The 13,863-nt window shown below is 37.0% G+C and overlaps 1 protein-coding gene across 1 annotated transcript in view; it reads right to left on the bottom strand.

Moving 5' to 3' along the window:
* The window catches only part of LOC142334907 (uncharacterized), a 130,373-nt gene that overhangs the window by 22,753 nt on the left and 93,757 nt on the right, over window positions 1-13,863 (bottom strand). Inside the window, exons 5-7 of the mRNA XM_075383236.1 lie at window positions 5,968-6,063; window positions 5,843-5,885; window positions 3,463-4,127 (exon numbers count right to left, since the gene is read on the bottom strand). Of these exons, the coding sequence (XP_075239351.1) occupies window positions 3,463-4,127; window positions 5,843-5,885; window positions 5,968-6,063 (804 nt within the window). The remainder of the gene's footprint in view (window positions 1-3,462; window positions 4,128-5,842; window positions 5,886-5,967; window positions 6,064-13,863) is intronic.

The raw sequence follows: 13,863 nt of genomic DNA, 5'->3' as shown, positions 1-13,863 counted from the left end.
TTCTGCCAGATCAGTGAGTTGTCCAAAACGAGGGAGAGAAAAATCAATTGAATGCCGGAAACTGATCAGGACAAAAAAAACTGAAAATTGAAAAGTTAAGTAATTTATGTTTGAGAAAAATACCATGACCAGATTGGAAGAGTAGGTTCACAGTAGCAGCATAAAAATAACTTGCAGCTTAGAATTGACTTTAAAAATTAGAGCAGGAAGCGTAAGGTCAGAAGAAAGTCAATACCACAAAACCATAAAATCGACAATTTTTGCACGAACTTAGACAATTTTCCTCGCAATTTGAAAAAAACCAATCACTACAAAAACTGCTACAAAAAATAGTTTCAACCACATAACTCCTCAAAGGTTATAAAAAATTCAAGAGCACAAAAAATGCTAGAAAAATTTAAAATGGGCAAAATGGTAAAAATAGATGAAGATTGAATCTAAATGTGTAATATTTGCTTAGATTAGATAACACCACTACTATGAGACCCATCTTTGATTGAAAAGTTGGAATTAGAAAAAAATAAAACTTTTGAAAAAGCCGCACGTGATCAGAAAATTTCGTTCTATTAGCTAAATTTTTTCACATTTACTTTTCTCGCCTTAAATATGTACAATGGTTTTCAACGATACGATAAAAAAAATCAGTCTCCTCTCTGCATATTGATTAGTTCAGCTGTTTGACCTATACACAGTTTTCATATGCGCCATTGACTTTTTACATTGTTTTTAATACACTCCAAAAAATTATTGATACAAAATTAAGTACAAATTTTTATTAAGCAATCATGGCTCAAAAACATTACACAGCCATGCTTCTTTTGAAACAAAAAATGAGAAAAGGCTTCAGAGATTCGCTAAACTAAAATACTGCAAAAAAATTGTCAAAACACAAAAATTATAAAAATTATATTAAAATTGTAATTAAGAAACAAATTTCCCTTGAATCTCAAAGATTAGACCTCAAAACAAACCAGTTACTTATGAAACGAAATTAGAACCACTGGCTGTGCACAGAAAATGGACAAAAATGCAAAATACGGATTAGTAGGTGTACAATTTGATTAAACGAAAAAGGAGTCACGTTCAAAAGAGTTGTTCAATGCAGAAATTCCCAATCGAACGTTGTCACATACATTGAATTTTCAGAAAAAAGTCCGCTTGAAGATGCAAACAGGAAGAAATTAATGAAAAAAATCCAAAAATTAATTTTAGCTTTCAAAATTCTTCTCAACCTTTATTCGGCAAACAAGTATTACAACGTTTTCTGCCAGATCAGTCAGTTATCCAAAACGAGGGAGAGAAAATTAGTTGACTGCCGAAAATTGATCAGGACAAAAAAACTGAAAATAAAAAAGTTAAAAAAAATTATGTTTGAGAAAAATACCATGACAAGATTTGAAGAGTAGGTTCATAGTAGCAGCATATAAAAAGTAACTTGCAGTTTAGAATTAATTTAAAAATTTAGAGCAGGAAGCGTAAGGTCAGAAAGTCAAAACAATGAAACCATAAAACAGACAAACATTTGCGCGAACTGAGACAATTTTCCTCAACTCTTGCAATATACCAATCACAGCAAAAACGGCTACAACAACTAGTTTTAACCACACATCTCCTCAAAGGTTATAAAAAATTCAAGAGCACAAAAAATGCTAGAAAAATTTAGAACGGGCAAAATGGTAAAAAATAGATGAAGATTGAATCTAAATGTGTAATATTTGCTTAGATTAGATAACACCACTACTACGAGACACGCCTTTGATTGGAAAGTTGGAATTAGAAAAATTTAAAAATTTTGAAAAAGCCGCACGTGATCAGAAAATTTTGTTCTATTAGATATAAATTTTCACAATTACTTTTCTCGCCTTTAATATATACATTGGTTTTCAATGATACGATCAGAAGATCACTCTTTCTGCATTTTGATTAGTTCAGCTGTTTGACCAAAACACAGTTCTACATGCGTCATTGATTTTTACATTGTTTTTAATACACTCCAAAAAATTATTGATACAAAATTAAGTACAGATATATTTTAAGCAATCATGGCTCAAAAACATTACACAGCCATGCTTCTGTTGAAACAAAAAAAAGAAAAGGCTAGAGAGATTCCCTAAACTAAAATACTTTGCAAAAAAAATTGTCAAAATACTAAAATTATGTGAAAATATATTAAAAATGTAATTAAGAAACAAATTTCCCTTGAATCTCAAAGATGAGACCTCAAAACAAACCAGTTATTAACGAAACAAAATTAGAACCACTGGCTGTGCACAGAAAAGAGACAAAATAATTTTTTTTGGAAAATTTTATTAGGCTCTGTAAAACTTTGTGGTATCAATTTCATACAGTTATATATTAAGGCAGCATCGATCAAAAACAATTTCTACAAAAACCAGATTAGAAGTTGAAAAAAATAAGCCAAATGGACGAAAAACCGGCTAAAAACGGTTATCTATATGCACCGTTCTCTCAAGAACGTTTTTCAAAGTCATTCACTGAACGCAGCGCATGATCAAAAAACTTCTCTCGCTTAGCGAAAATCTGTCCACCATAATAGCTTTTCTCGCTTTTAGGTCAAAATGCTGCGTGAACAAACTACTTCCTGTAAAAAAAGACCGAGAGAAAACCAATATATCTCTTCGAGTCGTAAAAAAACCAAGAGCACCGCAATATAGCTCCGCTCAGCTTATAGCTTTGCAGCTATAAACAGACAAAAGAATGTTACCAAAGCTTTTTTCAGATCTCTCAAAATTTTGATTCATTGGAACGTTCAAACTTAGAAACTAAGCTAACATTACTTGGAAGTGAATAATCAGCAAATTATTTGATTGCAAGTTTTCTTTCACAGCGTACACAGTTGTGGTACAAAGCCTGGTTTCTAATGAAATAAAACGAGAGAGCGCCGTCCCCCGAGGTAGAAAATTAGGACCCCTTATAATTGATCTCTACCTCAATGAATTTAGTACTCACATCAATAAAAATAAACAATTGAATCAGCACGCAGATGACATAGTCGTATTTACATAAAATCAGACCATGAAAAAAGGACAAAACAGTTGAATGATTGTGTTAATAACCTTGCCAGTTATTTTAAGCGAATGAATTGATTATATATTTAGCAAAAACATAATTAATTATTCTAGTACGAGCCCTAGAAAAAGAAACAGCAACAAATTAAAGGTAGACAAATTCCTGCATCGTCGAAAAATCAGAAGTCTGGTACTTGAGTGTCCACACTGACGGTTTGAGTTGAAGTTCTAAAGTCTTAAATCTCTATATTAAAAAATGGCACAGGGACATTAGACAATTTAAAAAATTCACTTGCAAAGAACCACCCTAAATTAGTTATTAATGCACTTGTCCTTAGTTATCTACATTACTTAGCTGTGGTTCATTTAATTTTTTTTGAAAAACGTTTAATTTCGCTGGGATAATGTAAACTGAGCCCTAAGGAATGTTAACCTCTCAGTGCATCCGACATGACTCGAGATATGGTTAGGCACGCTATTAGGAATAGTGATTTTCGTATCCGTGTTCTGTTTGATCTCCGCCAAATTGGATCCCCCACGTCCGATCAGACGTCCAATAAGATGATCATGAGTCAATATTTTAACGGTCAAGGGTGGCTGGAATTCCGTTTTTCCTGCGGATTGATAAGGTTTTTTCTTCACACTGCTCTCGTTTATTAACGACGTCAGCAAGGAGGTATCATGGGTGGAATTACTGGCACTTGATGAGTTCGCGTCTACGGAAATCAAATCTGCCTCCGACGACTTCGAATTGATTCCTGAGCTTTGAGACGGTGATGAGTTTGAGTTCAAGTGTTGCTCGTTATTAACAAATCCAGAAGCTAACGAGTCGGATATAACATCTGGCATGGCTAATTGCCTAACCAAACTTGCATCATCTCCGATCAAGTTCTGCAATGTTTTTGGACTTCGCAAGAGATCTGATTTGACACTAGTGTTTGGATTAACGAAGCCGTTACTTTTTTGTCTATCTATGTATAAGTTGCGTACAGCCTCCCCTTCACGTTTCGTTCTTGTTATAATCATTTCGTCCAGAAATGTAAGAATTCTGTCCATTGCCGCAATTTGAGACTCAGCACTTCCCAAAACCGTCACTGGCTGTAAAAAAAGAGTAATCAGAACCGTGAGACAGTGAAAAGCAAGCATACATTATAGACTGAGATACGAGAGACAACAGAAACATAACCGATTGAGGTCGGACCAATTGCTCTCAAACGACCGACGAGCGCTTGGCTTCGTAGTGCCCAGCTGTGGCTCAGCGATCAAAGATACTAGCGTGGGGGCGGGGGTTTGTGGTCAGGCGATTGGGGGCAGGGAGGAGGATTGAAATGGCTGGAGACCAGACGGGGGTCCAAACCGCCAGCTAGAGTAGGGTGGACTGGGGGTGGTGTGAGTTGTGGGGGCGGGGGGGGGGGGGGTGAGTTAAGAATTGCAATCTTAAGACTGTTTAGGCGTAAGGCTCTAAGAGAACTTAATGCCCTCCGCGTAACCTGGTTATCCCGTTTTTGAGGAGGCGAAGTCAAATGGGCCATACAAAAAATCGGATAAAAAAGACCAAAGGACTAAAATAATTCCCACAAACTTCGTTTGAGAGCAATTCAAAAAATGGAACTCACCATTCGCTCTGTTAAGAACAAGAATTATGTCAATAAAAACGTATCTACATACTTTTATCCTATATATACTGTCTTCCTTTCCCTATGTACTTTGTATACGCCAATTATCCATTCAATATTATCCTCAATGTTTCCTCATAGTCTTCACTCATAGTTAACTTCTACACTTTCTTCAAATTAAAAACATACCCGGCAGATTGCCGGAAAACAGCCGCCGTTGATTTCCAAAACTCTATTGGGATTGAAAGAAAAGAAAATATCAACAAAAACTGATTTTTGTATAAAAACATTTTTAAGTGCGATTTATTTTGATGTCATTTCGTAAATTAACATACTCCTGTCTCTCAGTGAGAGGTTACAGGGTCTAGTATCAATACCAATAAGCATTATAGATAGCAACTAAAACTTATAAGAACAAAGTTCAAGTACCGGGCATCTAAAAATGGGCTTTATGGGTTTATCCCGTTTCTATTTCTGACTGATTTTTTTTTAATTCTGACTCTTCATTTTGAATTGCTTTGCTGAGCAGCTGCTGTTTAAAAGGACTTTGAGCAGAATGACAGAAGAGTGAAACTAGCCTAGAGAAGTCAAAAAGATTTCAAGCAAAATGTCGAAAGAGCGAAAAATTGGGTAAAGCGAAAAAAGTTCGACGAAGTAGAAAAACAAAGCAGGACAAGTCCTAACGTACAATTCAAAGAAATTTCATTGACTAAACAGAAAACTAGACCTGGAACGGACTATCAATGGATTGGGAAAACCATTTAGAAAAAAAATCCGATCCAAAAAATCGAAAAAACAGTAAACATCAAAGTGAAATTGCCGCATGTGAACAAAAAAACCACTGGCGAGAAATCAAATTTTTGTTCAAACACCGTTTTCTCACTCTACTTTAAATTTAGAGCGAAAAATTTCACGCCGCAAATCACTCGCTTTTCGCTCCACTTCCTGTTTCGGCGTGACCAAAATCACTACTCCAATTTGACTTCAAAAATCATGAAAATGTGTGAACAGATCTTAAAAAAAGACAGCACCCCAATACAATTCAAATTCTTTGAATTGTAAAAGAAAATAGTAGCGCTATAATAGCCGGCTGAGAAGATGAGGGCGGCTATTAATTGAATAAAGCAAACGAATGAGCACTGAATCCAAATAGAAATCGGGAAAATTAGGCGACAACTATTAAAAAAACTCGTATACCTTTTCATCAGGAAACCGCTCATCTCTTTGCTGCACGTCAACACTAAAAAAATAATTTAGCTCCAAATTAGTAGTAAACAGAATTTCTAAAGGTCCGTGATTGAAGCAAAAAGATGACGCCTTACATGATGTATCGGGCTCCTGACTCCACTTGGAACTTCTTTATTGTGGCTCCGTTCACTCCAATGATAGCACCAATCAAGTGGGTAGGCACCAGAAATCTACAAAATATCACTGATTAACAAATCCGATGAGGAAAATAAGAGTGGTGACTAATTACCAAAATATGAACTTAACACATCAATCTGTGTAGCAATTTTTCTCAACAATGAGGGCAAAACGAGATTTGTCAAGCCTTCAAAAATATCCTCAATAGCGCCAAATTCGCAAAAATGTGGTTAAAATAGTGTTCGTTCAATAAAAAAAAAGACGGCTGGCACTTGTCTACGTAGCACAGAATGTTCCTATAGACCTCACAAGTCCAAAAATTTTATTTGCTATGATAGAAACATTTTTTGAATTGACAAAAATTTAATGTTCCTAAACAGTTTGATGCAGTTTCTTTGGTGACGTTTTGATAGGTAGTTCTTTTATGCGAGAAACTTCAGAAGTTAAACTCTATTCACCCAGATTAATAAATTTTACCCAGAAGTTTCTTACCTATTACTTTTTCAAAAATTTGGTAAAACAGAGTTCAGCATATCACGTCAAACGGAAACTAATTACTTCAAACAGCGGAAAGCGGACAATAAGACAACTTTCAAAAAACTACCTAGAAAAAATCAATTTTAATCTATTTTTGAACTCCAAATTAAATTATTCCAGCGTTTCTAAAAAATAGTCTTTTGTTTCTGAAATGAGAACGAATTAAAATCGACTCAAAAGCCCTATTTATCTACCAGACATCATTGTAAAGTCTGAATGAAGTGAACTGAATAAACTCATGTGAACGGATTGGAACTAAGACAGAGGTCGAAGAACCGCACATGTTGAAGAACCGCACATGGTCAAAGTTTCAATTTAGTCTTTATCGTGTGCTTCAAATTAATTCAACTTCTGAAACTTATCGGCACACATCTCGTTTATTTTCAGTTACTTCTGGGTCGTATAGACTCCCAAAAAGTGCAGCATGACAAAAAGAATTTTGCAGAGAGTATTCAGTTGGTTTCATCGCTTGGTCTTATTGGCTTGCTCTTGAGAAAGCGATATTAACACATCATTCAAATATCATATCAAAAAAGTTATCACCATATGTCAACAATTACACCTGAAATAGCTGATGAATATCAGTTCACGAACTTTGACAATTATTGAATGTCACAGTCTTAAAAAACAAACTCAAATTTATTTAGTTTTCTATATTCCGTGAGTTGTTTAAAATCTCGTTAAAATGGAATATTAGAAAAAAAAGCGGACAAATCTGGAAAAAAGACCAAGAGAACTGGATCAGGTTGGAAATTCATTCAAGAGAAAGAAAAAGTGACTGGATCAAATTTTGAGATGATTTTATTGTCTGTTTGTGTGTATACTCCGAGCAACACATCAATGAGAAAATCATTTTGTTCCAGCAGAACATAGACCGACTAAAGTCGGCAAAAATGCTCTCGAACGACAGGCGAGGCAATTTAATTCTAGCGGAGGGCGCTCTAGCCAAGAACTCTTCGTGGAAGTCAAAAATTCCGAATAGGGAGGGCTTCGAACCCGCGACCTCCTAAGACCTAAATTTTTGCGCTTACCACCGGGCTAGAAGGCACTTACGATTTCTAAGCTTACAATCGGTTTGCTTTGGGAACGCAGACTTAGACATACACGTTTACAATAATTGCTTCAAACTTTGCTCGAGAGTAATTAAAAACCTCTACTAATTTAAAATTGGTAACTGAACTCGAGTTGGGACTAAAAAAAACTGTCACTTTTTGTCCTTCTTAAAAGAATTTGTATTAACTGTTTTCTTCATCTCAAGAACCAAACTTCTGTAATAAATATGGCTAAGGCTCTTTAAAATCAATGAAAACGTAAGCGTGAAATGTAAACAGAAGCTCAGACAATGAAAAAAAAATATGGTGACCAAATCTGGCGAATTCAAAAATCTTCAGAATTTTTTAACAATCATTTAATGAACTTCGTATTCGGCAACATATTCGCTTATTGAATTTTATACAGCAATTATAAAAGACCAAAATATACTGTTGGATTCATTAATTATATATAAATCAATTTCTAAAAAGCTAGAAAACTTCGATCTCAGTTACAGTACAAATTAAACAATAAAGAGAACACGCGGCTTCGATATTGATCATTTCCAAAATTTAGCAAAGATTTTGAGGTTTGTATTGTCACATGGTAATATGCAATTGAAACCAGTTTTAATCTTTAAAAAAACTCCAAAATTTTGTTGTTTCACATTCCGGTAAAAATTATTCCCACTACGATAAGGTATATTTCTGTAGAATTTTTCTGTTCAAATTGAAAAGGGGTTATTTATTGAAACAAAAAGTTATAAATTAGACCCTAGGATCCATGAAAAGATATTTCTTCTGTTAGGGAACCTTTTCTATAAAAGAACTGAAGTGGTGCAAAAACAAACAGGATCCTTAAAAGCCAAACACAATGGTAATGATATGCGATAAAATAATGAAAGTGGTTAAAATAGTTAAAGATTTGTATGTCAAAAAATTAAGTAAGAGGTTGTCAAAGTTGAAATTACTTAAAAGCCACAATCCAGAAAATATATTCGATCCGAAAACACATAGATAATTATAATACACAACAGAAAAATCAAAAATTTCTAGCCAACAGCTACAAGACATGTTAACGAATTGACTTCTTGATCCCCATTCAAAGCAGACAATCAATGAAACTATGCAACTGGAGAAAACATACTATCGTGCAAGGACAGTTAAGTGCAACGCAAAGCTGTCTAGATTTGAATGGACCATCCCTTTTTCGGTATTTATTGCTGAAAATATCTTGAGAAATAAGCCCACTAAGTTCTTGATTAGTAACAACAACGAATTGCTCTCGAAGGACTGGCGAGGCAAACAATTTAGAAGGGGCATAGTGAAATGTTTATGGTGCAAAAACTTCTGACTCTGGAGAAGTTCGAACCCAAGACCTCTGGGTTGGCATTAATAATTACACTACACGGGCAATCTACGGTCAACTCTCGGTTGTACTTTCGCAACAGACTTCATTTCTGAATGCGAGCAATTCAAGTCATTCAAAAAGTCAAGCGTGAGAAGGTCAATCGAGAAGAAATTGAAAGAATGTTCCGGAAGAAAACGCCCAAGCAAAAATAAAACACACACGTTTACAATAATTGCTTCAAGCTTCGTTCAAAAGCAAACAAAAAAAATTTCACGCACAAATAAACAAAACTAATTCATGAATTTTTCCTTCACTTCAAGCTGAAACTTGAACATGCGGACACTTAAACCTGAAGTGATCGCTCTGATCACGACGTTGTCTATCCTTTCTTCTTTGTCGTATCATGTCTTTTTGTTGCCATTATTTTAAGTTTCAATTGTTTGGTTTACTTGTTTGGTTTCATGACATCTAAAGTTACATCTCATTTCCCTTTTTACATGAAATTCAACACATTTAAAACTACTAAGTGATTCAGAATCAACAAAACAGGGCACTACACAAATTAATGGAGAAGTTAATACTGGGCATTAAAATCCTCGGGGCCCAAAAACCTAACCCTAACCTTACGGGCGTTTGGGGTACACATGTTGCAGCTTAAAGGCTGGTGTGGTCAAAGAACCTTAAGCTGTTTTTATTTCTCAAGACCTAGCGGTCTTGTCGGGTCCGGTGAAAATCCTGGTGACACGTCCTAGTGACAAGATTCCCCTGGGAGTCCACTCCTTCAGCAGCCAAACCACATCGCTCACTTCAAGAGCAGCTTCTTTTGAAGTCCACTTTTGTCTCCTCTGATTCAGCGTGGGGACGTACTCTTGAAGCAGTCGTTTTCAGATCTGTTGCAGGCGCTGTTTGAATTGGGTCCATGATGTCGATTTCAGACTGGCTGACTCTTCAAAGAGAAGTGTTGGCACATTCGCAAAAGGTCGTCCCAAGAGGAAATGATTGGGCGTTAGAGGATCGTCGTCCTTGTTGTCGCTCCTTACGTGACTCAATGGCCTGGAATTCACAAGATATTCCGCTTCCGTGACAATGGTTGAAAAGACATCAGGTGTCAATTTTGCGGAGCTAAGATTGATGAGGAGAACTCGTTTAACTATAAGGACGAGTCTCTACCACACGCCACCGAAATGAGGTGTAGAAGGTGGGTTAGGTCACCATTCTATGGACTGGTTCAGAAGGTTGTTTCTGATGAAATCGTGGTCCAGTTGAAGAGGCTTTCGTCGTAATTGTTTAAGGGATACCATGAAGTTTGTCGCATTGTCAGACATCAAAACTCGTGGCTGGCAACGTCTTGAGATAAATCGTCTGATTGCTGGGATGGATGCATTTGTCGATTGACAATTCTTCTGCTATTTCAAGACGAATGGGTCGCGTGACGAGGCAAATAAAGAGGCAGATGTAAGTCTTTACTTTTTTGTCTCTATGCATTACTGCAAATGGTCCGCGATAATCCAATCCAACGTTTGCGAAGACTGCTGGCAATGAACTGTCTGGAAACCTAACCTCTGGGAGGACAGCCATTGGTGGCTGGAGGCCTACTGCTCGAAATCGTCGACACTCGAAGCATTTGAAAGCAAGGTTTCTAAGGCTTTCGCGAACTCGAATGATGTGACAACTATGTTGCATGTAGTTCCTGGTATACTCTACGCCGAGATGCATGCAAATTTCGCGACACTTCTGAATAAAGAATTTTACAATTGCCTCTTTTGAGTCCATTATTATCGGGTGCTTTGCCTCGAAAGGCAAAGAGCTTCTTTTTGTCTTTCCACCGAAGTGTAATATGCCATCTTTCACAAAATGTGAGAAGCACAACAGGCGTTCTTTCTTCTGCAGATCTTTTCCATTTATCAGTTCATTAACAGTTCCAGAAAACAAGTTGAGCTGTGAAACTTGGAAGACATGATTTCTGGTCTTATCAATGTCTTCCAAGGCTAGTGCTCTGCGTTCTTTTGTCTTTAGGTTATTCATGAACAAGAACTCGGGCTGTTGCTCTCAAAATTCTGGTAAATCTCTCACAAAACACATGTAGCTGATTGGTGCCACTACTGATATCCAAATGTGATAAGCTGCGTGGCATTTGAATTTGTGGTGAATCGAGATATTTGTCAACCCAGTCCTGAATTTGTTGCCGTTTTGACAAAGAAAGCAAGTCGTCCCATGACAGGCCTTCTTTCCAGGTATCTTGCAAAATTATTTTCACTTTGATTACGATTGGAGCTATTATCCCCAGTGGCTCAAACAGGCCAGCGATTAAGGACAAAAAGTTTGCGCAAAGTGTAATGGGAAGCGTCTTGATCTGTCTTCGACAATTTTTTATGAAAAATTATATCACTCGGAGAGTTCCACAGGAGTCTAAGAACTCGATGGTCTTCAGTTTCACTTTCGAAGTGTTCAGATTCTAGCATTTCCAAAGCATTCGCCTCGTTCGTTACAAACTGTGTTAAATTGAAGCCACCCTTCTGGAGAATCGACTTTAGATCAGAGACACAGAACTGAGCATCTTTAGTGCTTTGGAAGGAATGAACGAAATCATCCATATAAAAACTTTTGTTGACGAGATCAATAATTTCCTGTCTTGGGGCAGTCTTGAGCAGTGTGTTGTAAGACAAATATTGCAGTTGCTGGTGAACAACGTGCACCGAATATAGGCCTCGTGTACTGATATTGCCTGATAGTTTGATCTGTTGGCCACAAAAAACGGAGACAAGATTGACCTTCAGGGATTAGGGCTATTTGCATAAAGATAGCCTCTAAATTAGCCGATACGGCTATTGGTTTTCGCAGAAGCTAAGTGAGTTACCAGATCGGGTCCAGACAATAAATTTGTGCTTAACGATTGGCCTTTGAAAACTGGGGCGGCATTGTCTACTCGTCGTACTTTTCCTGGTTTGTTGGGGTTACAAACCGGATGGTGATGGAGGTACCATATTCCTTCTGGCAGCGGATTCTCAAAGAACACTGGCTATACTTAACCTTTCTCGATGTCAGTTTGCAGGGTTGCATCGTATAGAACACTCAACTGATGATTTTTGGAGCCGACGCTGCAGGCTGCTTAGTTGGGCTTTCGCTACGGGATAATTGTTTTGTAATTGGACGTTATTCTTCCACAAAAGACCAATTTCATATCTGGTACCGTTGTGACGAATTGTCTTCTCGATAATGTCCAGAGCTAAATCGCTCTTTTGAAATTTTTTTTGGGTTCTGGTTTAGTACCGGCGTTGTCTTTTTTTCCAAAAACTGGTTATATAGTCACACAGCGGTTTCTCGTCATGAAATGTTGAGCATGTCAGAGCCTTAACGAATGATCTGTAGCTATGTGACAGAAGGTTTGTTTCTGCATGATTTGTTTCCTCTGCTTTGCGTTTCATTGGTCCCGTTATTGTCCAGCCTAAAAAATTTCTGATAGCGAAAAGAGCTCCGGTCGAACCTTGAAGAAATTCTCTTTCGAGAATGAACTGTGTCGCATCAACTCCTAATCAAAGATGAATTTAGTTGTTGCCCAGATTTGGAAATTTGATATGCTGCAAATGAGAGTAGATTGCGTAAGTCTCATTTAATTCTTGAACTGTTGCGTCGCTAAATTTCCAGTTGTTAATGGAATGCACATAGTTCAATCTGAAGAGTGGTTCATCATCATTATACCTACCAATATCAGGGCGGACCAAGTTCGCATTGATAACTGATTGGTCAAAGGCGTGCATGACATTCAAAGCAAACTGAATTGCCTTTAGGGCATTGATACCGTTTGCAGTTGTATCAAGTACATAAGAGACTGCATTGCCCTTGTCTAGTATGGCGTAGCATTACACTTTTTCCTTGTTCTCACCAAAAACTGTAACCGGAATAACTTGCAGCTGATTGCGAGTTTCTGCTGGAAAGCCAGGGTTGTAAGTTGCTGTATCAACTGTACTATTCATTTTTCTGTTCAACGGCTCACACAGCGGGAGTTCGACATCTGTTAAGTGCGTTGTCTCGGTTCTCTTCTTTTGTTTGTCGGGGTCATGCAACAAACTATGATGCTTTCCATTACAATGACGACAAACGAATTTTGATGCGCATTCTTTAGCAGAGTGGCTTGGGCACAGGAAGTTAAAGCAGAGGCAGTGTTTTTTTACTTTGTTTACAAGTTTCGTCTAGCTACATCAAATTTGTTCAACTGTTGACATCTACCTATATAATGCTCTTGTTGATCAAGGGGCATTTCGTTTTGACATTTTTTGTGGCGTTGGAAGCGTTTGTCCCTGCATTCAGATTGTGATTTCCTGAAAAACCAGATTGTTGATTGTTACTGTTTTGTTTTCTGCTGAAGTTATTGCTTATCTGAAATGACTTTTGGTTATTTCTTCGATCATTGGGTCTATGTTGATTAATGGAGTTGCTGCACCCGTTTGTTGAGAGCTGATTACAGCTCTATGATCTTTAGCTTGTGGATGCTACCAGGCTTCTAGTTCTTGTGTAAGTGCAGTAACCACGTTCTGGGGATTTCCAAAGCGTGTAGTTAATTCGTTTAGTGCATCATTGTAAAAATTTGGATTGCACAGAAAACCTGATATACATTCCGTGGCAGACCCGATGAAAAAAGATTGCACTAGCTCATTCTTTCAGTATTTGTTATATCAGGTTTATTATTTATTGTAAATGTAATCTTGCTGTTCCATTATTTCCACTTCAAAGGATCACCATACTTTTGTATGCGAACATCAGGCAGCTTTACAGATCTATGTGGATTTCGAAACCGGTAATTTAATTGACCTTGATCTGTATTAGAATTCCAACTTAATGTAGTTGCGAATTGATTTGCGAAAACTGGATGGTTTTGCTGAGACATAACCTGGTAGTCCGTAGATAACAGGTGCTTGAAAATATTGATTGCTGGT

The sequence above is a fragment of the Convolutriloba macropyga genome, chromosome 2 (genome assembly GCF_964194025.1).
Source record: "Convolutriloba macropyga chromosome 2, txConMacr16.3, whole genome shotgun sequence".
Taxonomy (NCBI): Eukaryota; Metazoa; Xenacoelomorpha; order Acoela; family Convolutidae; genus Convolutriloba; species Convolutriloba macropyga.
The sequence above is the reverse complement of the archived record's forward strand: the minus strand, read 5'-3'. Positions and strand labels throughout refer to the sequence as shown.